At 45.9% G+C, this 26,087-nt stretch overlaps 1 protein-coding gene and 1 long non-coding RNA gene across 2 annotated transcripts in view; one reads left to right on the top strand and one right to left on the bottom strand.

Moving 5' to 3' along the window:
• Positions 1-26,087, top strand: part of LOC134564855 (ubiquitin-conjugating enzyme E2 R2-like) — a 207,942-nt gene that overhangs the window by 114,620 nt on the left and 67,235 nt on the right. The window contains exon 2 of the mRNA XM_063424103.1: positions 19,342-19,428. Within this exon, the coding sequence (XP_063280173.1) occupies positions 19,342-19,428 (87 nt within the window). The remainder of the gene's footprint in view (positions 1-19,341; positions 19,429-26,087) is intronic.
• Positions 9,097-19,269, bottom strand: LOC134564923 (uncharacterized). The gene is made up of 2 exons (XR_010083710.1): positions 14,354-19,269; positions 9,097-10,566 (listed from the first exon to the last, which is right to left on the bottom strand). It is a non-coding gene; the product is annotated as an uncharacterized LOC134564923 (long non-coding RNA).

The raw sequence follows: 26,087 nt of genomic DNA, 5'->3' as shown, positions 1-26,087 counted from the left end.
AGGATTCAAAAGAGGCTCTCACCCTTTTGCTGCAGCGATGTTTATTTCATAGGTGGTGTCCGAGGAGAGAGAGAGATCTCAGGGGGACAGGGCCTTTTCTCAGGATTTCTGAGGGAGGGGCAAGCTGGCACACAGCCAATGGGGTCAGAAAGGGAAGGAAGGGTCAGACTACAGGACAGGAGTTCCAGGGGTCCCTGGGTGGGGAAGAAACCATTTTCCCAGGGGAATGTAACATCTCCTCCTTTTTTTGTTTAAAAAGATACAGAGAAACATCCTCAAATTCTGTTTGACACGGAGTGTGGGTTTTCCCACCACTTATGGTTGGTAGGGAAACCAGATCGCTTTAGATTTGCCAACTCTATATGGTTGACTTCTGAGGTAGAAGATATGAGGCCATTAATAGCCTTGAAAATCAAACAGCGTAGGATCCCGAATGCTATGGTTACAAGGAAAAGGATAACAAAAAGTAACAAAATTGTTTTAACTACAGAAGTCCACCACCCAGTGAATCCCCAGCCCTTGAACAGTTCCTTGATCCAATCTTCAGATTCTTGCTTCACTTGTCCGATCATGCTGTTCATGCTTCGGAGGGCAGCATAGATGTTTGGAGCCTTTGAGGACAGATTCATGCAACAGAGTCCTTCAAATTCCTGGCATTCATGTCCATGCAATAGCAAAAGATAATCGATAGCGGCACGGTTCTGGATGGTGGCCTGTCTGGTAATCTCCTCGTCTTCTAGGAGAGAGCTGATGGCGATGGATGTTAAATTAGCTTGCTTGACCACCCAGCACTCTAGGTGGCCCAATTCACCTAGAGCTTTGGCTGCTGCTACCCATGGAAGAAACAGGGATACAGCAACTCTTTTTGACTTTGCCCAATGAAAAATGTCTGAATTACAATTTGGGTCCAAATAGTCAGCACTCCTTTTTTGAATTTTGTCAGCTGATTTGTTTTTGTGAGTCCATTCACGAATTAAAGTTTGGTTGGGTGTCAATACGGACAATCGCCCTACGGTACATGGCCCTCCTAAAAGCTGGGATGGAATTCCTGCCCATGCTCGATCCCCACAAACCAAGAACAATCCTCTAGGGAGGCTTCTGGGGCTAGAGTGAGATGGGTTGTCTGCTACAATGTGGCTTATATTATGACACCACCTCTTTGCAGTAAATTCTCCCCGGAACTGCCCTATAAGGTGGTACTCGTCAGTGCTAGAGGGTTTTGGGATGACAGAGAAATGGATGCAGTATGTTGCAGGGGAGGAACCCAATAGTTCTAACTCCTGGGGTTCCTGAGCTGCCTTGGGCAAACCCCGCACCCATTCCGCTAAGGGGTTCATGGCAAACACATCTTGCTTTGGATGATCCTTGTGTGGTTGTGGGGTGTGTGCCTCTGGAATTTCGTTGGACTTGTATTTGCCCAAACTTGCTGGAAATTCTCCAGCCTTCAAAGGAATTCCTACCAGACAGGTGGACATAGGGTTCTTAGCTGCTGCAGTGGACAAACATATGTTTTCTTGCTGAAGTGTCTGTGCCAGGGTCACCCAGACGTTCTGACGTGGCTGAGGGACGATCCATGCAGCTGCCAGACTGTTCAGCATTAGCAGGATGACAACTTGGATGGGGTTCATCATAGGGTTGAGTGGGAGGTAGGTTTTCTCTAAAAGGGAAAAATAAACATTTTTAAAACATGTTAAAAGGTTCCTGTTTCTGCCAGAAGGAATCCACACCTAGGGAGGTTCTTTCTCTTCCTTCCAGCGGCGTCTTCTCTTCGAAGCATCAGTCACTTGCTTCTCATCCCCTTCTGCTGGAGCTGGATTTTTGGGGACAAAAGGTTTCACCCACTTCTGGGGAATCCACCGGGGGCCTGAGGGAGTAGCCACACATGCATAGCCACGACCCCAGGTCACAAGCTCATAGGGACCTCTGGTTTCCCAAGTTTCAGGATCCCTAATCAAAACCGGTGGACGCTGAGACAATTTAAACTGATTACCACTGTTAAAATGACATACCACAGGTGGACTCATGTTTTCAAATGAACAGTTCAGAAAATTGATAGTGAACATGGCTTTGCAGAGCTTCTGCTGTGGAGTCATCCATGAAGCTGCGGAGTTCTGCCTAGCCAAAACCTGTCTGAGCGTCTGGTGTGCACGCTCGATCACAGCTTGACCTGTGGGGGAGTGAGGGATGCCAGTTTTATGCTCCACTCCCCACTGCTGGACAAATTCTAGGAACTCCTTGGACACATACACTGGGCCATTATCAGTTTTGATTGTTTTTGGAATTCCCAACACTGCAAAAGCTTGCACTAGGTGCTGCTTGGCATGTATGGATTTTTCTCCTGCGTGGGCAGAGGCATACACTGCACCTGAATATGTGTCAATGCTCACATGAACATATTTGAGGCGACCAAAGCTAGGAATGTGTGTGATGTCTGTCTGCCATACCTCACAGCTGCCCAGGCCCCTGGGGTTAACCCCCATGCCCATTGATGGCATGGCCTGGAGCTGGCAGTTCGGACAGGTACCTACAATGGCTCGAGCCTGGCTCCGTGTTAGCTGGAATTGTCGGATCAGGGCTGGCACATTTTGATGGTAATGTTGGTGACTCAGTTTTGCCTGCTGGAAGACATCAGGGAGATGTGCCTTTTCAACTGGTGCTGCAAGGGAGTCTGCCTGGCGATTCCCCTCTGCGATCTCACCTGGCAAATCAGTGTGTGACCTCACATGCATCACGTAAAACGGGTGCTGTCGATGAGAAACCAAATAGATTAGCTTTGAAAGCAACCTGAAGAGATGTTCATTCTCTATTTCTTTGAGCACAGCCTACTCCGCTCTGGACACTACTCCCGCCACATAGGCAGAGTCAGTTACCAAATTGATTGGTTCTGAGAACTTCTCAAAAGCTCTTACCACTGCGGCCAGTTCAGCCACTTGGGGGGATCCCTCCACAAACTCAACATCAGCTTCCCAGTGCTGAGTCCGTGGGTTCCTCCAAGTCATCACCGACTTGTTGGAAGCCCCCGATGCGTCTGTGAAGACTGTGAGAGCTTTGAGTGGTCTCCGACTCCTTTTCTCATGAGGAATGAGGTGGAATTCCTCACTGAACAACTTGTGGGACGGGGCATGGACTGATATTTGTCCCCTGTAGCTGTCCAGAGAAAATTGGAGACTGGCATTACTCTGCAGCAAATGCTCAAACATCTCTTTGGTCAATCTCTCTGGAGAGTTCTTTCCCTCCTCTGAAAGTCTGACCGGGAGGTGAATACATTCAAAGTCACAACCTGCCAATTCACACAATCTTACCCTGGCCTTCCGAATCAGCTGAGCTATCAGCTCCTGTGGCTCTGTGATGGTCTTGGATCTTTGGTGGGAGAGGAAGACCCACTCTATGATCAAGAGTGAATCTCTCTCTTCCTCGATCCATTGAAAGATCAAACCATGCAGGTGTGGCAGTTTTCCTAGAACAATGAACTGGAAAGGCACCTTTGGCTCACACCGGTGAGCCTGTCTCTCTGACAAGGCTTTTTGTACCTTTTCGATTGCTGTCTTCGCCTCTGGGGTCAGCTCCCTGGGAGACATCAGCTCCTTCTCCCCCTTCAATAAATTGAAGAGGGGTTCTAGATCTTGATTTGTGAGGCCTAGCCAGGGTCTCACCCAATTCAAAGACCCACACAGGGAGTGGAGATCTGCTAGCGTTTTTGGATTGCAACCAACTTCTAAGCTCTGAGGAACAACAGTCCTTGCACTGATTTGCAAGCCCAGGTATTTCCAAGGTGGCATCCTTTGAACTTTGTCCTCCTATAATTGAAATCCAGCAGAGGTTAAAACTTTAACCACTAGGTCAAGCGTGTGTTGGAGTATGGAGTCATTGGGGCCACACACTAGCACATCATCCATGTAGTGAAGGATGATGGCTTCTTTTCTCTGTGCGCGTATTGGAGACAGTAATGAGGCTACATATTGTTGGCATATGAAAGGACTCGATTTGAGACCCTGGGGAAGGACCCTCCAGTGAGCCTGTCTATTGACAGTGGGAACTGAGAAGGCAAACCTTGGGGCATCTTCAGGGTGCAATGGAATTTGGAAAAAACAGTCCTTGATGTCTAAGACAGCCAATTTTCAATCTCGGGGGAGCATTGTTGGAGTGGGCATTCCTGGTTGGAGGGGTCCCATGTCTTCTACTATTTTATTAATTTCTCGTAGATCATGGAGCAACCTCCACTTGTCCTTTCCCGGTTTCTTTATCACAAAGATCGGGAAATTCCAGGGGCTTGTTGTCTCCACAATATGTCCCTGAGCCAATTGCTCTTCCACGAGTTTTTCCAGCGCCTTGAGCTTTTCTTTGCTCAAAGGCCACTGTGCTACCCATCTGGGGGTGTTTTCCAACCACTTTAACTTCTGGGTAGGGCGCTCCACAGTGGCTACTTGCAAAAATCCTGGGGTGTTTTAGGAATGACCAATTGGACTCCCCACTGAGACATGGTGTCCCTCCCCCACAGTGGGGCCTTAAAATCTGCTACGAAAGGACGGACATTCGCCACCCTTCCATCAGGTCCCTCAATTTGCACCACGTTTTTCGAAATTCTTGCCATTGTGATTCCTCCTATGCCCTGAAGTTTGCCAGCCACAGGCTGTAATTCCCAGTTCGAAGGCCACATACTTTGTGGCAGTACGGTAATGTCAGCTCCCGTGTCGAGTACTCCTGCCACTAGGAGGCGCTCTGACCCACAAGTAATGTTGCACATCATAGAGGGTTTAGGTTCCCCCACCACTTCTGTCCAGTAGACCTCTGGTGATTTATCGTCTGCTGTGATCTCTGCTGGGACCGGAATGGCTTGGGCAAGAATTTGCCCCGCTACCAGATAAAAGGGTGGGTGCATACAACGAGCCAACAACATGAGGCCTATTATTTTTCCCTTAATGGTCATGGGAGCTATCTCAATTTCCAAGGGTGTGTGCCGTGTCCCCAATAACAAAATACTCACTGTCCAATCCCATGTGGTAAACCGTCAGGTCCTGTGAGATGTTTGACAGGTCAACTGTTATAACCATCCACTCAGTAGATCTGAAATGGAAACCTTTGGTAGTTACAAGTCTAAAACGGCCTAGTGGCTGCCAAACCTTGTTAGTTGAGCATTTAACATTTACATTTTTCTACACCCCCACACCCCGTGACCTGCCCTCCCCCTTTTTCTTTAAGAGAGAGGCTTTTGCCAATGTGAGTCCAGCTATATTTATATCTTTGCGCGTTGTAGTATCAACAGGGGGCAAGCGCTGTAAATTCAGTTTTTTTGTTTGTGGGATTTCTTCTGCTTCTGGGTCTGAGGGCAGGATCTGGCGAAGTGTCCTGGTTTCCTGCAGCGGAGGCAGGTGATGCGCTGCAGCTGCTCTGGTGGCATTGGTTGCCTCTGGGGTGTGGTCCCGCAGGGGCTGTATGCTGTGGGTGTGTTGGTCCAGGATGTCTTTCAGATGTGCAGAACATTTCTGCCCTTCTGGAACAAGCTTCTATCATTTGGGACAGAGTAGGTGGAGGGTCTAAGGGGAGACTGAGAATAATTCTACGACAGGTCTCATTGGCATTTCTTTGAGCCATCTCTTGTATCAGCTCTACCTGCACCACGGGATCTGGTACTTGGTGTTCCACCTGTGTCCTCAGACTATCAACAAACTGCAAGAAATTCTCTGTTGCAAATTGTTTAACATTGATATAACTTCCTTTCCCTTCCAATGATGGTAGCTGATAAAACATTTTCTCTGCAACATTGCTAATCCTGAGTAAAATTGGTTTGGATAACACTCGAGTTGGTTTTTCGGGGCAAGCCCAGGCACCTTCACCACACAGATGGTCAAATGTAATATCATTATTCTCAGTGTCCTTAGCCATATTAGGGTTTTGCTGAATCTCCTGTAAAATTGTTCTTAAAGCTCTTTTCCACATATTGTCCCACAGATCATACTCTGAGGGAGATAACAGACATCTGAATAAGTCCTTAATATCACTAGGAACCATTTCATTAGAATCAAATGTGGCTCTAAACATACCTTTAAAGATGGGAGTGTCCCTCCCAAACTCACGCTGTACTTTGCACAGGTCTTTCTTATCTTGGTAGGAGATTGGCTGGTATTGCCTGGGACCTTGCCTTCTACCAACATATGTAACAGGAGCAACAGAGAAAATATGTTCATCTGCATTTGCCAAGGGTCTGGAAACTGCTGCTGGTCTCTGAGTGTCTGGGGACACTGGGGTTACAGCGTTTGCAGTCCCTTGGGGGTCGGGAAGAGGAGGCATACTCTGTCCGTGCTGGCTCGGCAGACCAGGCTGTCGCCCTCCCCCCGCTGTGAGGCAATCACACCCCCCGCCGTGGCTGTGAGGGGAGGGGGGGCCGTCCCCCTCCGTGCTGCCGGGGCAGCCGGGAGGGAGGCAGGGGGAGGAGGGGTGGGGCGGGGCTGCCGGAGGCCGGAAGGGGTTGGCACAGGGGTAGGGGGCAGGGGCGGGGGCAGAGGGAGGGGGTAGGGGGGAGAAGGGGTTGTGGGAGGGAGGTCGGAGCACATGGCAGCCGCCATTGTTATCAGCCACGTGGAATGTGACCCCCCAGGGGCTCTGCAGCCTGGCAGGAGCCCCAGGCCGCCACTGCACTCCCACCGAGATCAGTCGGAGAGAAACTGGCTGTGTTAGAAGGATCCCGGGACAAAGGTAAACCCGGATATAAAGGTGGATCAGAGAGAGGAGGACTTGGGGGAAGTTTTTGCTCCTGGCTAGATTTGCTTAATTCTAGAAGATGTTTACGAGCTAGTAAAAATATGGGAATAAATACAGAAGCAGCGTGATCATTATCCTGTACTTTGTCTGTAATCACAGTACCCACGTGGTCCCAAAAGGAAACAGTATCCATCTGTAACAATTCAGCTTCAGTAAATTCATGTTCTAACCAGCGAACAAATTTTTTCTGCAGCCTTTTGGAAATTTTAACGTTAATTAAAAGGTCTTGAAGTTGTTTTAATACACTCTTTTGAGGAGCAGATAGCTGTATGCCCATAATTCGATATTACTGAAAGCTATTTGCTCAAAATCCAGCCTCCAGCTGCTTCAGTCAGCTGTATGTAACTCCTGTGTCTCCTATAACCAGAGAGAACAGGCGGGGAAAGCTCAGGGGCTGCGGTCACGTGTCCGCGCCGTTTCTCCAGCCCCGGTGGCACCGGGGGGGTCCTGCAGCCTTTCTTGGCTGATGGGATACCTGCCCGGGCTGGGGTTTCCCCAAAAACCCGGGCTCCTTGTGCGGAGCCGCTCCACGGGCCGGCGGGCCGTGGCAATCGGAAACGAAAAGAAAAAAAAAGAAAAAAAAAGAAAAAAAAAGAAAAAAAAAGAAAAAAAAATCCTAGCCGCTGGGTCCTAAAGTCCACCCGCTGCTATACTCGCAAAGGTAAAATTACTCCCTCCCAGTTTGTGGTACCAACCAAACGGAGGTCTTTACCTGGTCCGTGGTAGCATATGCTGAGTCAGGAGCAACTGAAGGTCCTGTCTTTAGCTCACTCGTGACTGGGCAAAATCATAAGCTACGAGCTTATCCCTACCCACCTATAGCAACAAAATGTGGCCAAAGGGGCTAGGGTAATTGAACTTCCCAAAAAGCTTCTGAGACCCAGGAAAGGTCCCCAGCTCCTCGTGGGTTTCCACAAATTATTTCTACCCACTTGGGTGCCAACTGTAGAATAAGCCTCCTTTTATTCCCTTTAAGGAATCCAAGCTAGCTCAGTCCTTCTCAGGCCTAGGAGGATTATCTCAGGAGACAGGGAAAGGATTCAAAAGAGGCTCTCACCCTTTTGCTGCAGCGATGTTTATTTCATAGGTGGTGTCCGAGGAGAGAGAGAGATCTCAGGGGGACAGGGCCTTTTCTCAGGATTTCTGAGGGAGGGGCAAGCTGGCACACAGCCAATGGGGTCAGAAAGGGAAGGAAGGGTCAGACTACAGGACAGGAGTTCCAGGGGTCCCTGGGTGGGGAAGAAACCATTTTCCCAGGGGAATGTAACAGGGGGGAGGTGGGGGGGGGGGGCAGTGCTTTGTCCCTCCGTGTTCGAAGTTTGGAGGGAAGGAGCTTTGGGGACATGGAGGAGGGGCCTGTGTTGGACTCCCTGCACCTCCTTCCGGGGGAACGTGTATCGTGGTGGGGGGGGACAAGCCTCCTTTTGCTCACGCGGTGCCGCGGCACTGCCCTGTCTCCGCCTCTCTGCTGGGGAGGCAGCAGCCTCTGCCACCGGGCGCATGGCGAGTGCAGCGGGCTTTGCAAACGTTCGCCTGGCGCGACCTAATCCAGCCTTCCCCAGCCCCGGGATGCACGGAGGAGATCGCTCCTGCTCGCGGCCTGTCCCTTTTTCCCCGGCACGGCGGCACCGTCCACCGCCGCTTTCGCTTCAGCTCTGAGCTGTGCGAGCACTCATGGCCACTGAACCTGCCCTGTAGTCTTGGTGTAAATGGCATTTCATAAAAATCACCCAGAAACGATTCGTTCTCCTCACTTTCTTGCTATGACCGATTCAAAAGCGACTGTGAAAGCTCGCCTTCTCCCTAATGTATTTCTTCACCCTGTTTCCAACCCCTTTCCGGCTAATGTTTCCTTTCCAGTGCAGGGCGTCTGCGGACCGCCCTCCCCCGCGCTGTGTGTTCTCCCCCCGCCCTGGTGGCATGGCTGGCGTTCCTTCTGCCCTTTCCCCTCTTTCCCTTTTTGTTTTGCAGTGGGGGATGGGGGGAGCTGCGCCGCACAGCCGCGGGCCGCCCGCTTCAGTGTCCTTGCGGGGGTGTGGGGTAGGATGCACAGTGGGTGATGGGGTTTTGAACTCTGGAGCTCTTAAATGCCTCTGTCTAGGTTTACACTTGCGTGCAGAGGAGTCAATTTCGTAAAATATCATATCAAGGCGTTCCTGGAACGCAGGATAAATGAGGAGGTTTGTGGCAGGCTTATAGGTTGTGAGGATGTCCGAGAAACTGTTAGAGACTGCTTTTGAGCATCCCCTCCCTTTTCTGGGGTTTGTCACGAGCCAAAGGATGGTCGTGATGGTTCGTTTTGATTTCAGAGTGCAAAAAGAGGCAGTGATAACTTAATTCAAGTGAAATCAATTGTATCTTTATTGATACACACAGTTATGCGATAGAAAAGAAGGGGAAAGAAGAGAGGGAGAGAGAGAGGGAGAGAAAGGGGGCTAAAGAAAGGGTATAGCTACCAACTGACAGACGGGGGTCCTCGTGACGCCGATGCCAACAGACCACCTTCGCAGTCTCCGTGGCACGTAGGTCAATAGAGCCGTCGTCCGCTGGGGAGGCCTCAGAGTGTGAGTCGCAGGGGGAAGCTTTTATAGTCATTGCAGAAGCAGGGGGCACCCGGCCAATGCAGGCAGAAGTGGGGGGCACCTGGCCAGCGTGGGGGGAGCACCCAAGAGTCATTGTGAGGAGCCCCGTTCCTCTGGGAATCAGGTGCAACCATTCAGATCAGGCAGGTTTGGGGCAAGCAGGTCTGGGCTCTGCAGCAGGCACAGCACAGTCAGTCAAAGCAAACACGGCCTCTGCAAACACGGCCAGGAACCGTGACAGTGTCCATTGTTCCTGCACGTGTCCCTGAGGAGGGCGTCTTGGTCCAGTGGGTGCAGCTGCAGGGAGAAGCTTGGATCTCTCCTGTGCTGTGGCCCAGGGTCCAGGGGGGGTCTCAGCCTCTGACAGTCGTGAGGCAGAAATGAGGGATTTTCGGACCGACTCTTACACCACCCCGTGACTCACGACTGGTCGGCAGGAGAGCTCCATCAGTTGAGTTCGTTGCGTTGTTCTGAAGTCTTCAGGACTCATTGTCAGTGTCAGTAGTATACCCAGGAAAATAGAGTCGAGAGAAAAAGAGAGGGGGAAAAGAAATATAGAAGGGAGAAGGAAAAACAAGAGATATCATAATGATTAATATTGATTGTTAATATCTCAAAACAAAATATTATGACAAAACAAATCCAATGACATTAAAATTTCAAAACAAATAATTGTTGTTGATTAATAAAACTCTTAAACAAATCATGATGATAAATGATTCATAAAATCAAATAATCAAGACAAAATCTTAACAATATTAAGTAAAATATTAGTTAAAACAATTTTCAATCAAGGCAAAAAATTATTGTAAAACAATTTTCAAGTAGCATGAACAAATTTAAAAATGATTAACACAAATCACAAAAATCAAAATACATAATTTTCTTAAAATATATGTATTACTTAGGCAAAATCCATTTCACAGTCCGCGGCTATGGCCTACTTGTAAAGTTTGTCTTGTGTCAACATCTCTAAGTATATCTATTGTTTCTAAGTAAAGAATGAGATTGCTGCAAAACAAAAGCCAATCAAAATAAAGTTAAAAGAACAATGATGGGATGACATAATTTGTTATCAAGGTCTTGGTTTTATCTAAAATTTCACTTAGATCCTGATGGAGCAACAATTACTTTACCAAAGTGAGGTTCATCCCAATCAGAGTAGGCCGTAGCTTGTGGATCAGTGTGTAATTAGATTGTAAAAGCTGGTAAGAAGTAACTGGAGCTGAAAAAGAAAAATCAAAAACTGTAATTTTAGTAAAGTTACAAGCACAAAAGTTCGAGTGATTTTTGGTTTCTAGTATAACATTTTCTACAGTTACAACATCACAAGCAGTCCTAAAGCATACACATCCATTGCCTACATATAAAAGCACTGTTTAAAGCCTTGTTGTTCTCGGACTATGCAGGATTCTAAGTTAACAGTTTGCCATTTTTTATCGACTTGACGGGCCCACTCCCTATACTGGAAAAGATAGAGAATAGCTCCATCATGTTTTAATCTTAACACAATAATAGGGAATATCAAATGTATCAAAGCATTACATATGGTCAATACAAAAGCTGTGGCTATGTTTATAAAAGAGTCATAAATAAAATTCACTAAGTTCAACTAGAATTGAAAATCTCTTTTGAAATCATTGGCATTGTTCCAAATTACTTTCCAAATTTCAGTAGAAAAAGCTGCCATCTTTTATAATTGAGGCAGCCACTAACTGCATCCACTACTGAGACTGGAGGCAGCTAAGAGCTAAAAGATTTAGTTTTGCGATCAATTATCAATTTATAATCATTCACATTTACCAGTTCTCAGTTTGATAATATGTTTGATAATAGCCACTGAGTCGTTCCCAAAGCCAATAAGGACGACTGTAAAAGGTGTTGTCAAATTCTTAATTGTAACAACCAATTTATTAACGAATATTTCTAAATCAATACTGTTTAAAATTCTTAATTTTGTTCCTATAACACAAATAATGTTTAAAATATCACCAGTTTTATCATGGTTTTATGTGGTCTTTATGTCCATCGGAGTTCTCCTGTGAAAAGTAAACACAACAGAATCTGCCTTCAAAGGCAGAAAAGTTAGTATGAAGGAATTATCCAGGGTGTGTTTATGCTTGGAACTGCCGGGCAAAAAGCAGTGATTTTGGAACATTTGTTAGCCTCCCATCCATAACAGGTATGAGAAGCCCATTGGATCTTTTCACATTTTGCCCAATCTGGGACAATTTCTGCAGAAAAGTGAGACTGCTTGGGGCAAAAGGGGGGGGCTGTTCCAGTGACTGAGGCAGGTTTGTCTGGGTTACCATCCAAGTTCATTGTCAGATTTTTTACAGCTCCAAATGAGGCTCCTTCGGCCACCCCGTCAGGTGGGGGGGTTGCATATGGAGAAGGGCCTCTCAGGACAACAGGTTGTTGTACTGACAATCCTGAAAAAGCAAAACACCATTCCATGTGGAAAGGATCTGTAGGATAAGTAGGACCAAGTGTTTGGTGGGCGGTTGCCTCAAAAATTAACAATTTTAAAGCCTCATGATGAGAATCACCCCATTCCCAAATTTTTCCTTTTCTCAGCAGGCTGTAAAGGGTTCTGGCAATTATAGAAAAATCAGGGATGTGTTTTCTGCAAAGCACTAGTAATTCTGAAACTTGTTGCAGTTCCTTCGTAGATTCTGGCATTTTAATTTGATTGAAGGAGGTTATCAAATGCGTATCATGCTTCTTTTCCATCAAATTCCCAGAAATTTTACTTTCAGGGGAAATTTGTAGATCAAAGCTTTCAAAGTTGGAGATTATTTTCTGTTGAGGATCTTCCACTTCTTCTATTTCATCCCTACCCACAAAAATATCATTGATGCATTGGTAAACAGCTACACTGTCAGCTATGGGTATTTTTTCTAACTCTTGGGCCAAAGCAGGGTGGGCACGGGTGGGTGAATGTCGGTTCCCTTGAGAAGGAAGGCTTTGCTTTGGCTCGTTGCCTGGGTGCTGAGAGGGGGAGGGTGGGGGGGGTTGGATTGTTAGATTGTTTCTGGGCTCACTGCCCAGATTCTCAGAAGAAAGGTGTGTAATTTGCTGTGACTTTTTAGGGAGGGGTTGCCCTGGCAAATTTGGGTTTTCTTTGGGGACCCGTTTTTTAATATCTAATAGCAACAAGTGTTGGCGGCTAGTGATTTGTTTACTTTTCTCTGGTTTTTCACTACTAGGAGTTTTAACATAGTTGGTCACTTCTACTGCAATTTCACTTAATACACAGACATTACGATCACCAGCAGGTGAATTAGATTGAGGGGCTGGGGGCTGGGAGGGGGTAGGATAAGGACTGAAACCACGATCTGTAGATCCGGTTGGTTCACTTGGGTTTCCGAGGGATCTGTCTAGCTTTTCTACAGAACTTAAAACAATTGCTATAGGTTTAAGTAATTCCAAAGGCTTTTGAATTAAAGGAATCATAATTTCGGGCTTTACAGGCAATTGCATTGGAGAGTCATCATGTATCATTTGCAGGCAGGCAGCTTTGTGAATGTTTTCCATGGGCTGTTCGGGAGTACCAATTAAAGTTAAATGGTTTCCCTTTTCCAAGGGGTTATACCCCTCTGCCCAGTGAGCTGAGCATTGAATCAGGGACCACGAGTTATGTTTGTCTCTTATTGTTAAGAAAACTCCACGTCCCCAGTACCCACTAGCTTCTTGTTCTGTCAATTTAATTTGATCTCCACCACCGAGAGAAACTCGGGAAACATGTCCTGTCTCTGATTCATGAGGGAACCGCGAGTACTCTCCTTTTAGCTTAGATAATTCAGTGGTGGTGTCTGGGATTTCTTTAGTGATTATTTGTGGGTCTGAATTTTCATCAATATAGTTGCATTCTGTTTTAACTAGAGGTGTTGTGTTAGGGCAGCAGTGTTCCTCACAATTTTTTACTAACACTAATTCTTTCTGGGGGTAAATCTGATAAATGTGAGGAGTTTCTTTTTCTTCTGCCTTTTTTGGGAAGTCAGCATTCTCTAAATTTTTAGAATATTCATCTCCCAAGGCAGTCCGTAGCAAATTATTTTCATCTCGCAGCAAATGATTTTCATTTTGCAAAATTTCAACTAAATTTTGAAGGGAGTCTATTATTGCATTTTCTTCACTTCTTCGCTTAAAGCGAGTTTCTACAGCTGCGGTAAGGCAGGCTCCCAGAACTGAGCAGAGTATGGTTTTATTTTTGCCCAGTTTAAATTTTGTTTCATGTTGTAAAGAACATACTTTATCAACCACACTTTCCAAATTAGACCAGTTATTATTAGCCCAAAATTCCACCTCTGGAGAGGGTCTGGCATTGTGTTTAGCTAGTAGAGCATAAAATTCAGTTTTATGTATAAAATCATTAGTCATTTTGTAAAGGGGATCAGAAAACCACTACAGGGAGGTAATGCTTGGTTGTACACACACACAGCTACGCTGCGTCTCCCCTCTTTCCCTGGGGTGGGTGAAGGGACAAAATCTGTCTGCTGAGGCACTGTTTAGTTACGTCAAGGTGTCCCTTCTCTCAACAAGACAGTTCACACACAAAAAACAGTTTCTCTTTTTGCACTAGGAGATCTTTTGTGAAATCCTGAAGACAGATACACCTCAATAGAGTATAGGGATGCTTTCACCTAGGTGTCTACAGTGTGCGAAGAATCAGAAAAGCCCCCCTTGCTTTCTAGCTTCGTTCACCGAAGTGACGGGCTAGGTGCGGCTGAGGCTAATCTTCCTCTTCCTAGTACAGACTATAGACAACCTGCAACCCCTCTGTCAATCAGGACCCTGTCACAGTGACGCCAATTTAATGTCACGAGCCAAAGGATGGTCGTGATGGTTCGTTTTGATTTCAGAGTGCAAAAAGAGGCAGTGATAACTTAATTCAAGTGAAATCAATTGTATCTTTATTGATACACACAGTTATGCGATAGAAAAGAAGGGGAAAGAAGAGAGGGAGAGAGAGAGGGAGAGAAAGGGGGCTAAAGAAAGGGTATAGCTACCAACTGACAGACGGGGGTCCTCGTGACGCCGATGCCAACAGACCACCTTCGCAGTCTCCGTGGCACGTAGGTCAATAGAGCCGTCGTCCGCTGGGGAGGCCTCAGAGTGTGAGTCGCAGGGGGAAGCTTTTATAGTCATTGCAGAAGCAGGGGGCACCCGGCCAATGCAGGCAGAAGTGGGGGGCACCTGGCCAGCGTGGGGGGAGCACCCAAGAGTCATTGTGAGGAGCCCCGTTCCTCTGGGAATCAGGTGCAACCATTCAGATCAGGCAGGTTTGGGGCAAGCAGGTCTGGGCTCTGCAGCAGGCACAGCACAGTCAGTCAAAGCAAACACGGCCTCTGCAAACACGGCCAGGAACCGTGACAGTGTCCATTGTTCCTGCACGTGTCCCTGAGGAGGGCGTCTTGGTCCAGTGGGTGCAGCTGCAGGGAGAAGCTTGGATCTCTCCTGTGCTGTGGCCCAGGGTCCAGGGGGGGTCTCAGCCTCTGACAGTCGTGAGGCAGAAATGAGGGATTTTCGGACCGACTCTTACAGGGTTGCGGTCGGCATGTGGGCTCACTTGCTCAGAGGGCTGGGAATCTAATTCCTCTTTGCCTCTCTGCTGCCGTGGGAGTTTTAATTCTTCCCTGGAATTCTGTAATATCATTTTCAGCAGTGCTCTTGCCGATGCCAATAATTTGAGAGCTTCTTTATCTCTCCTTATTGCTTTTTGATATAGTTTTTTTTTGTTCACCTCTTTCCAAAATTCTGTCTGGAACTATAGTTCCGTTCTGCATTGTGGAATTTCGAGGCAAACCCATTATTAGAGAGCTGCTGGCTCTTTGTTAAATAAAGCTGCAAGATATGCAGCAGTGATGCTTTGCCAAGTTAATAAGATACGTAGCTATTTCTGGGATGCATTCCCCCCGTGTTCTGGGTTTTTGACCGGTCTCACCTAGGTGCAGTCTTTCCTGGCTGTGGAACTGGAACCGGTGTCGTCTCTTGCTGTCCGGCAGCTGTGGGATGACGCAGCCCTGGGCCCCTGGGCCCAAGGTCGGCGACTAGCTGAATCTGTTCTTATCTTCTAATGATGGAGTTTTTGTCTTCTTCTGAGGGTCCGTGGCTGCTGGGATGTCTTCAGGCACCACTTCTCAGGGTTATTGATTCCCTGAGATTCTCCTTGGGGTTGGTGTTCCCCAAGGTACTAAGGTTTTCCCCCAGGGTTGCTGTCCCCCTCTGGGTTGCTGTTCCCAGAGGTAATAAGGTTTTCCGTCTTCTCTTTGCCCTAAGTGTTTCACACCGGAGCCAGAGATGACAAGCTGAGTCCACCAGTGCACATTTCCAAGGTTGTTTATTCTTCATTATCTCAGTCCTTTTTCAGCTCTGCCAGGCACTTCCCTGGCAGGGTACCTTATCTTAGTTCTTTCTCAGCTCTGTGAGGCATCCCCAGCAGAGCAGGACACGCGGCGGACTGGGCGGATCAGAGAGCCCCGCACCTTATGTACAGTACCCCTGACCCAACCACTGTCCAAGACGTACTTTTTATTTACAAAATTGTACCAATACGTACTACCCATGTTAACATGTCATTTCTACTCTAAACCAATCCTTGAGATCCAACTCAGCAGAAAATGGGGGACGAGAACAAGAACAAGGAGCACAGGGGCCACTCCCCAATTCCTCCATCTTGCCTCTTCAACCCCATATACTGAGAATCCTAGATTATACATTTACATTCTATGATAAACTAAATACTACTTATTTTGAATTCTGTCAGCTTGTGATTCTTCATACAATGTGGGCATTCACTCCCATGGCCAGGGATCAGAGGCAGTGTCCTCCCGGGCTCTGTGTGAGGCTGGTTGGCCCCCTTGTACAGATCCCAGACCCCCCTGCCTGGTCTCCAAACCCTCCAGGGTGGCCAGAGGGATGTTCTAGACTCCAACAGTTCTTATCCTGCAAGTGTTTTGAACCTAGCAAGAGCACAATTATATCTTGAGTTCTAGCTTTTCAAATCTAGTTTATCCTGTTGAACAGCAGTTGTTGGATAGCACTTCTTGAACTGGGACTTGGTGTAGCAGTTTAACGTTTGCCAATTTTGACCATTTTCGGCCAATGCACCAATTTTGTGATGGTTTCAGTGTTTACTCTGCTTTCCTTCTGTGAGATAGGATTAGGAGAAAAAGGCAAAACAGGCCCAACTTAAGGTAAACAGATAGATTTTATTAACACACACTAAAAGAAAAGAATGAGAAATTTAAGGAAAAAAAGAAGAAACGTCTAAAACACTCTGCATCTCTCCACAAACTGTTCATTTTTTTCACAAACCACATAAAGAGACAACCTGTGATTTTCAGTCAGTTTCACCATTTGAAAATAGTCTTTCATCACTTCTTTAGGAGAGGAGCCTCTCTTAGAGTCATGGATCCCACTGACAACCTAGAACAGTTCTCTTGTGGGTTTTAACTGTCATAAAAACAGCCGCCCAGTAAAACTTACTTCCATGACTTCTCCCATTAGCAGTTTCTCAAGCTGCTTATGCGTCATGGGACTCTGAGTCTTGCATGTTAAGGTGTGACCCTTTAAAGATGAGTAACTCTAAAGACAAAGGATTCTTCCTCTCAGGGAACAGAGATGTCTTCTCACTTTTTCACTGGTGAAGAGGGCTTCTCATCTTTATCTCTGTTCAAGCATCTCATAAGATCAATATCACTTAGTCCATCACAATCACCTTTGCTGAAGATGCACACAAAAATCTAACAGTCATCTTCCCAAATGCATATCTTTCCCGTGATTTAAAGGATAATTACATATAGAGTTCATTTCCATAGCTCGATAAGAGAAATTCAGCTTAAAATAGCAATCTCCTCAAACCCTCCTCCCAAAAAGTCTTTTCACTTTCTCTCTCCGATGACTTCATGCTCTGACTTCTTTACATTCACTCTGTCCCTCTCTTCTCTCTCTCAGGGAAAGGTTAAGCACTGAAACCCTCATTTTGCTAAGAAAGGGTTAAATCTGCCCAGGCCTGCAGTGGTCATGTGATCTCTGCTGAGCAGCAGCTTCTCAGGGCTGAGAGATCTCAGAGCAGCGGGCTTTCCCCCCTCCTTTCCTATCCGTCCGGGAGTCATCGGAGGAGGGGGGGGCTCCTGCCCACCCCTGGTCTAATGGAGTGGGCCCGGCCCGACTGGCGGCAGAAACAGAACCCAACCGGGCCATGCACAAGCCCTGGGTGGGGCCCATGGTGGAGCGGAGCGAGCCCTGCCGAGCCCGGAGCCCGGAGCTGCTATCCGGGGCTCGGCTGACATAAGCGGCAGCCTCCCCTCTTTTTCGCTTGTAGCTGGAGATGGGGGGGGGGGGGGGGGCAGGAGCCCGGCTAGGCCACCAGGCCCCTGGTACCCCACACTGGGTGCCAATGAAAATGTAGCTGTCCTGGTTTGGGGCAAATTTGGGAGGAAACCCCCAAATAGGGTCCCTCTGGGGAAGCAAACCCAAACGGCCCGTCCCCCCAACCAGTCCGGAAAAGAACTTCTTCAGAGAAAAGTGGAAAAAACCTATTTATTTAACAAACAAAGTGCCCACAAGCACAAAGAATGAATAATATGAAACAACAAAACCTCTTGTTCTGAACTGAGAAGGCAAATTGAGAAAGTCCTTGCCGTGGGTGCAGCTCGGCTCTCTCAGTATTCCCACCAGTTCCTCTGGCACTGAAAAAAAATGCTGTCCTGGGCCCTGAGGGATGCAGGTGTGAGATCTGGGTGTCTCTCTAGGTTTTTCAGTGTGGAGCAGGTTTAAACAGCCCCAAGAAAAAGAGAAAAAAAAAAAAAACAGTCCAGGAAGCTTTTCTGCCTCAGCTAGCTGAACTAACTAAAAGCAAAAAAAAAAAAAAATCTCTGTCCCAGCCACCGTTCAGACGAACCACTGACCACTGTCTGGAGAGGAATGTGCAGGAGTGAGAGCTGTTTTCAAAACTGTTATAAATGCCAGGACAATTTATTTCCAAATTCAATAATTTGGTTTATTAAAAATTCAAATCACAAAATTTGGAATCAAATCACAGAATTTTAAGCAATAAAATAAACCCACACAAACAGCGATACCTACTTGACAGAGTTTCTCCCGGGAAAAAAGAGAGCCAAGGGTGACCCATAGACATAGACCCTGGCCGTCTGTGTCTCTAGCTGGGTACACGAATTTGCCATGTTCGAGGCTTGGTTTTTATACTCTTTATTCTGCCTCTGGCAATATTTCCCCATATTTCCCTTTGTTTCTTGGTTGCTATTCAAACCCAAATTCGTCTCCGGTCGGATTGAAAAGAGCTCCCCTCCCAAGTCTATGTGTTAATGTTCAGTTTCTATGGATCCTTATAGTTGATGAATGTTCGAGATATGGGTGATATTGCTTGATGGTCTGTGAAGGTGGCTCCCGAGGTGTGAGTTGCTGATACCGGCTCATCTCAACAGGTCCCCTCCCAATACTTGAGAAGGCTGCAAAGTCTTTTGTTCCCTTCTGAATGGAGAAACCTCCTAAAACATAGACTTTTACCTGATATAAATTTATACAGCTTTATAATTTTCCAATTTACCATAAGAACATGAATTAATCATCTCACGTTTTTCACAAAAACAAATGGCGCTTTTTCTTTCCCTGCTTTGCTCTCAGAGCCAGTCTTAAAAGGCACAGAACTCAATATACAGCACAGACAGAACAGACGAATAGGGATACAAGCATCATAAAGTCACCCCAGGACACTTGGTAAATGCCTTATGGCTTGTTTTCTGATTGTTACCAGCCCAAGGAAGGCCTGGTGTTTGTATTTTTCTGGTTCAGTTAGTATTTTCCTCGTAAGAAATTGTGTAGTGCTATACTGTGGGTCCACGTGGGCACTGATATATAAAACAAACTATTTAATGGACTTAATGCATTTTTTTCTCCATGTTTTCACTGCAATGGTTGCTTGTTGATCTCTTTGTTCTGTTTCATAATTAAAATATTTTGCTTTATTTTCCAGGCTCACATTAAATTTCCTATTGACTATCCATATTCACCACCTACCTTCAGATTCCTGACCAAAATGTGGCACCCCAACATTTATGAGGTAAAGTGTTTTTTAAGCTAATTTTTTTTCTCAGGTATGTGAAAAGGTTTCCTATGTCCTTAAACTTCTGGAAGTATTGAAGGTACTAAACATCTCTAGCCATAACTAAAATAGTTTGCTGTTTATGTTTAAATGCCAGCTTCTTGGTTGCTGAGTTAAATCGAAATGTAGGAAATGCTGTTTCTGCAGACAGGGATGGAGCCTTCCTTATACCTGCAAGTGCAGCAAGCAGCCCCAGCTGAAGCATCATGTCATGAGCATTGGCAATTTTAGGGATTCTTGGATCCCCTAAACTGGTGTGTGGAGTCTTTCTGTACTGGGATACTTAGACAACTAGTTGTTTGTACACCTTTCAAGTACATTTTTAATTTGAGTGTATCCTACAAAATTGTGTGATGAGACAAGAAACATTGGGGAAACGTGTCCTGCAGCAGTCAGCCTATGATAAAGAGGTTTGGACTTGGGGTGCTCCAACTGCAGAAAGAACCAGATCTGGAGTCCAGCTTCAGGAGTCATGCACAGCCTTGCCACCCTAGGACCAGAGTGAACAGATACCTTTTGATTTAATGTCTGCTAGTCAATTTGAAGAGGCCCTTTATCGTTATGTATTTGGGACGGCTGAAATACTGATATAATTCCAAATCTTCTTGGAGGGCATATAGCAAGGTTTATTAAAAGGCACACCATTTTAATACATTGTTCTGTTACAATTGGACACGATTGGTCATTCAGACTAACACCTTTTCGTAAACATCTTTGCAAGTAAACAAGTTGGAGAAACAGAAGGTGCAGAGATTAGAAATTGTTTGGAATGTCTTCTACCAGCTCCTCCAGAGCAAATGCCTGGGAAAGTCTGACTTGCTTTCCCACAGGCTCTGCTGCTGCCTGATGCCTAAAAATTTCTCTTTGACCAGGCTGTCAGCATCCACAGCCCTTAGTTCAGTGCATGTATGAGTGATGTTCAGAGTGTAACACTGGGCTATCAAGTCCATGATTACAACTATATAGTAGGTTCAGAAGGAGAATGATTTTATATAAATGTTTTTTAGAAAGAAGCACTCCTTAGCTTGATAGCATTTTCTTCACGATGCTGAGCATGGGCTGCTTGAAGTGATTTAAAGTTGTCAAGGACCAAAGCACTAGAGGAAGTGCTGCCATGAGGTTGGTGTGGTGTTCTGCTGATGGACTAGCTCAGGGGCTTAGTGGTCAGGGTAACCTCTGCTGTTGCTGGGGCATAGCCCTGCATCTGGTGTGAATGGACTATGTTGTGTTTTTTGCTGGGTTTTCATCTGTCAAGTGACTTTTAAGGTTTCTCCTGGAGCTAGGCTGAGTTGAGCTGTTGTGTTAGAGCTCGTGAGCTTCAGCTTGAGACAGTTTAATAGTGCTGCTGCAAAGACTGTGAGAAGCAGCATTTCATTTCATTATTTCATTTCATTTCATTTCATTTCATTTCATTTCATTTCATTTCATACAATTGGTTCAAAACTGCCAAATTTCTTGGCTGTATTTGAAAACTGAAGGCCTGTTTTGGCTCAAAACTCAATTTTTAGTGGAGGCCAATCAAATCCCTGCTAAACTTTTGGATATCCTAGACAAACATCAGCCTGCCAGGACTACTGCTTGAATACTTTGAGGAGTTAAAGGTCTTTCAAAAATGTTCTGTTTGGTGCAGCTCTGTTTCCTTATCACAGGTCTTCTGCAGGCTTTCTTTGTGCCTACTTCAAACCATGAATGAACATGGGGAAAGGCTTGCCCCTTGACTACAGCAATCCCTAAAACCTTGTGCTGATCTCAAGCTCCATGACACCTTTACCCATCCAGGCTGTAATGCAGTGCTGCCCTGCTTGAATTCCCAATCATATAACATTGATTGTTGTTAAGAGAGAAGCTTCTCACATTCTTGTTTCCCCCTATATCTTTGTATTGCTGAATATCTGCTTGTCCACATACTGCTGATCTGATCACATGAGGAAATTCTCCTGAGTGCAGTGATGGCTTCTCCTAGTCATCATCCCCCAGGAGATGGTTAAAGGAGAAACTGGGTAAACTAATGAAAATTATGAATAAAACCAGAATAGTCTGTGAACATAATCTAACATTAGTAAGGTTAACTTCACCTTAAAAAGATATTAGGTTGTACAAGATTGTACAAGCCTGTTGGAATCCTAACAAGGCAGTTTCCTTTTTATGGAAACTGTTCCAGTAACATAAATGTGTGGTTGGGTATTTGGCAGCTTCAAATGCTATGTTACTGGTTTTTGTTGTGTTCTTGACAAAACTGCTTCAAATGGTGAGGGGTTGCTAATTAGCATACCTGGAATGGTTAGTGAGCTGCTGAAATCTGCCTCCAATGGATCTCATTTGGCTATAAAAGAAATGTCCTTCATGTGAGCTGTTATTATCTGTAGCTGTGATCACTGGCTTGGGCTCAAAGGCATGGATACTATCAAAGTGCTACCTTGTGTTTTGACTCCTGTGTGTTGAGCAGTGTTGGAGTATCCTCAGGACATAGCTGAGACCAGATGCATGGGGAAGTGGCAGCCTGCAGTCTTGAACAGAACTGATCTGCAGCATCTCTCTTGTTCCTATCATTAACATGTCTTGGATCAGGGTGATAAGGGTCAGTATGAATGCTGGTGTAAGGCTGCCTCTGAGAACGTGTAAGTCATCCCACAGAGGGCTGCAAGAGGCAGCAAGCCAGCGGGGCCTGGAGACGCCAACATCTGCTGTCTGGCCCCAGGCCCCATCTGCACCTCCACCTCATCTGGCACTGAGACCCCATGATCCTCTGGAGTTAACTTCAGTGAAGACTGTCAGCTGTGGTAGATACTGCTATAGCAGTCCTGCAAACTATGCATGTCAGAGTGCTATTGCTGATGAATAATTGGTTTTAAAGGCATCTGAAAGTATTTATAAATGGCAGGCATTATGGAACTTTAAATCTATATTCAGGCTATAGCACTATGAGTAGATTGACACAGACTGAGGATTATGTAGCTGTATGTGTTCCATATGCTGCCAAAATATTCTCCCTCTTGCATGCTGAAAGGGATTTTCAGTGAAACCTTCAGAGAGCATCTGCTTTTTCACCTGACAGCTGTGTCCTAGGGAACCAGTGTAAGCCTGCCCCACACCATCTGTTCAACATCCTTGTGTCCTGGGAGAAGCACTGTTGTAATACCTGAGCTAGTAGAGTGTGCTAAACCCTTCAATTAAAAAAATCCTGGAACTAACTCAGATACCAATGATGTGGGTTGACCTTGGCTGGATGCCAGGTGCCCACCAAGCCACTCTATCATTCCCCCTTCTCAACTGGACAGGTGTAGTGGTTTTGGTTCTCCAATTTTCATTTCCCGGCCAATGCACCAAATAATGTGGTGGGTTGAGTGCCCACTAGAATTATTTACTCTTTTTCTGCTGTGAGATAGGATTAGGAGAAGAGCAAAACAGGCTCAAACTTAAAGGGTTTGAAAAAACTTTATTAAAAAAGCTATAAGAAGGGGAAAAAATTAGCAAGAATCCGAATAAAACTTTCAAAACACCTCTCCTCCCCTTACAACTTTCTTTCCCTTCCCACTGACAACATATAGAAACAAAACTTGGAACTTAGGTCAGTGTACCACCTCTAAAATAGTCTTTTATCAATTCTTTTAGGGAGAGGAGTCTCTTTTGCTATGTCATGGAAACTTCTCCACAAGAAAAAAAAAATAGTTCTCTAGTGGCTTTAATTCTGACAAATAGCAGCCGCCCGGTAATCTGCATTTGTGAAGTCCCTCCTATCTCACGCAGCTTTCCCACAGTTGTGTTTATGGGTCATGTCAAAACTCATGGGGTACTATTTTAAGGATAAGCTGTTCAAAAGCAAAGGTTCTCTTCATCTCTCTCTGAAATAATTTTTATCTCTAGGAACAGAGATCTTCTCTCCTGGGGGCAAGTCTTCATCTTCATCTTCATCTTCATCTTCATCTTCATCTTCATCTTCATCTTCATCTTCATCATCTCTCTCTGTTCAAACTTCTCATGAGATCACAACTACTTCAACATTCACTTAATTCAGCACAAATGCCTTTGCTCATATCTGCAATTTTGAACACTTTATCCTCCCACATACTGTTTCCACCAATTAAAGGGATATTCTAGTATATTGTGGATGCATGGCTGGAAAAGCAGGGACATGTGCACAATCCTGCTTTTAGCCTAAAGGATGAGTAGAAGCTGAAATGTCCTTGAACTGTTCCTTAGATGGGATAAGGATGAAGTAAAGTTTGGAACAATAGCTGTAACAGGATGCTAGACAGGATGCGCTGACCATAAGTTGGGGAAGGCTCACAGCATCCAGCGGTATGGACAGAGCTTCTAAGCCAATCATGTATACTGCAAGGACGCGTGAACACTATGGTTTAACCAATGATGTTCAGAGTTAGGAGCATGATATGCTTAGCACAGTATAAATGTATGCCAAATAGCTGAATAAATGAGCAAGATTTTTTAACTCATATTGAGTGCTGTCTTGACTCTGGCTGATCTCCGGCAACATTCCTGGCACTCGAAGCCGTTAGATGGGGAGATGGGACCTCTCAAATCTGCAGATAATTAGGAGGCAGACGGAGAGCAGGGATCAGAGCGGGAAGGCATCTCGACAAGGGAGATAGCAGGATTTCTGACTACGAGCTCAAGTCAGACCTGCATACAGGTAAGACCGCTAACCCTGAATGATGGAGTGGGAGGCGACCCTCGGTCTGTTGAAATGTATCCTTGCCAAGCAAGGGATAAACACCGAGCAGAGACAACTCAGAGAGCTTTTAAAATGGGCTAAAGAACATGGATATATGAAAGACGTATCACTAATCTTTAGCCCTGAAGAATGGAGGGAGGTGTGCGATGCCCTATGGGAAAAGACAATTGAAGGAAGTAAATCAGCTAAAGAGCTGGGGAGCTTATGGCGCAGTATAATCAACACATTACTACAGATTAAAGTGGAACACAAGGTCGCTCTGGCAGCTACAGAGGCGCTACGGCCTCCATCTGCCCCCCCTCCAGTCCCTGAAGCAACGACTTCTCAGATCGGAAGATTTTTTGGCACTGATCATATGCGACTGATAAGAGGACTGCAACAGCAGCCAAAAAACTCTGCTGTGGAAGTAACAAAAGACGAAGTGGCTGCTCAGGCACCAGGTGGTTCTACTCACCAAGACACAGTCCCTGAACCCATGCCAAGTCATGATGTAACAGAGCAGAGCGAAGCAGCTCACTGACCATGAGCTTATACTCCACTCCCATCTAGTGGACAAACGCCTTGTCTCCCCTGCTCACATGGATCACCATCTGTCAGTGGGCATGTGTCACCCTCTTCACCCTTTCCTCCTATGGAGGTTACAAAGAACCCACCCAGTATAGAATTAAATCAATCAAGTGAAACCCAGCAATTAATGAAGGGCTGAAGAAATTAGAAGAGCTTTCCCAAAACAAGAGTGCAACAAGCCAAGCAATCGATTCAGCTGGGAGAGACAAGGGTCTCCCACAGAAACAATGGGAAACAGAACAAGAAATGTCAAAGCATATGGATGTTGAAAAACCACTTCCGATGAATCCTAATCACTTTAGCAGACCAACAGCTCCGCCCATCAGACCACTGCAAGAACCTGTGCTTATCTCCTTGTCAGAAGGAATTGTGGTAAAGCCTAAACAAGCAGGAAATAGATGGTCAGGTGTCATCCACAATGCGATCCTGGAAGGGGAATGGCAAGCAGCCTCTGCAGTCGCTTTCCCTGTAGCGCTGCAGCAAACACAAACTAGACTAGCTGCAGAATGGAAGCCATATGATTGGAAGCTTTTACAACAAGCAAAGACCACTGTTACCCAATATGGACTGCATTCAGAAGCTGCAAAAAACATTATCCATTATTTTTTCACCTTGGATATCGTGTGCCCAAATGATTACATGAATATCACAAGGTTGCTATTGACACCATCACAGTACTTGTTATGGGAGAGAGAATGGGAACGACAAGCTCAAAGAGAGGCACAGAAGCCATGACAAGGGGGGGATCCCTTGTATGCAGTCCAAGTGGAACAGCTGACTGGAAGAGGAGCTTATGCAGATACCAATGTACAGCTCACATTCCCCATACAGATGCATCACGCTGCTGCCGCCACAGCCGAACAAACAATGTTGTCCATCCCTCACAAGCGACGAGAACCATCATTTACAAATGTTAAGCAAGGCCAAATGGAGAACTTTTCCAATTTTGTAAATCGGCTGCATGAGGCATTAGAACGTCATCCTGACCTGACTACTGAGATGCGCAGTAATACGTTTAAAATTTTGGCCTTTGATAATGCTAATTCCAAAACAAAGATGATTTTCTCAACACTTCTGAATGGTGCCTTTTTGGTTTTCTCCCGGTAGCTTCAGTCAGTCTCGGCTGCCTTGGTTGTTCCTGGCTAGGGGTGCACCTACGTACCCCCCTGCCCAAGCACCTCCGGCAAAGCTCCCAGGCACAGGCAACACTTAGCAAGCTTAGTTACAGTGATATTCAGCTCTTAGCAGTGATCAGCTCTTTTGCAGTGATTCTCAGCTCATAAGCTTGCTAAGGTGCCTTGGCAGACACAGGGAGAGACAGGAGAAGCGCCGTATGGAGTTCCACAGATGAATCTTT

Source organism: Prinia subflava, assembly GCF_021018805.1.
Source record: "Prinia subflava isolate CZ2003 ecotype Zambia chromosome W unlocalized genomic scaffold, Cam_Psub_1.2 scaffold_22_NEW, whole genome shotgun sequence".
NCBI lineage: Eukaryota > Metazoa > Chordata > Aves > Passeriformes > Cisticolidae > Prinia > Prinia subflava.
This window is presented reverse-complemented; position numbering and strand designations above follow the sequence as displayed.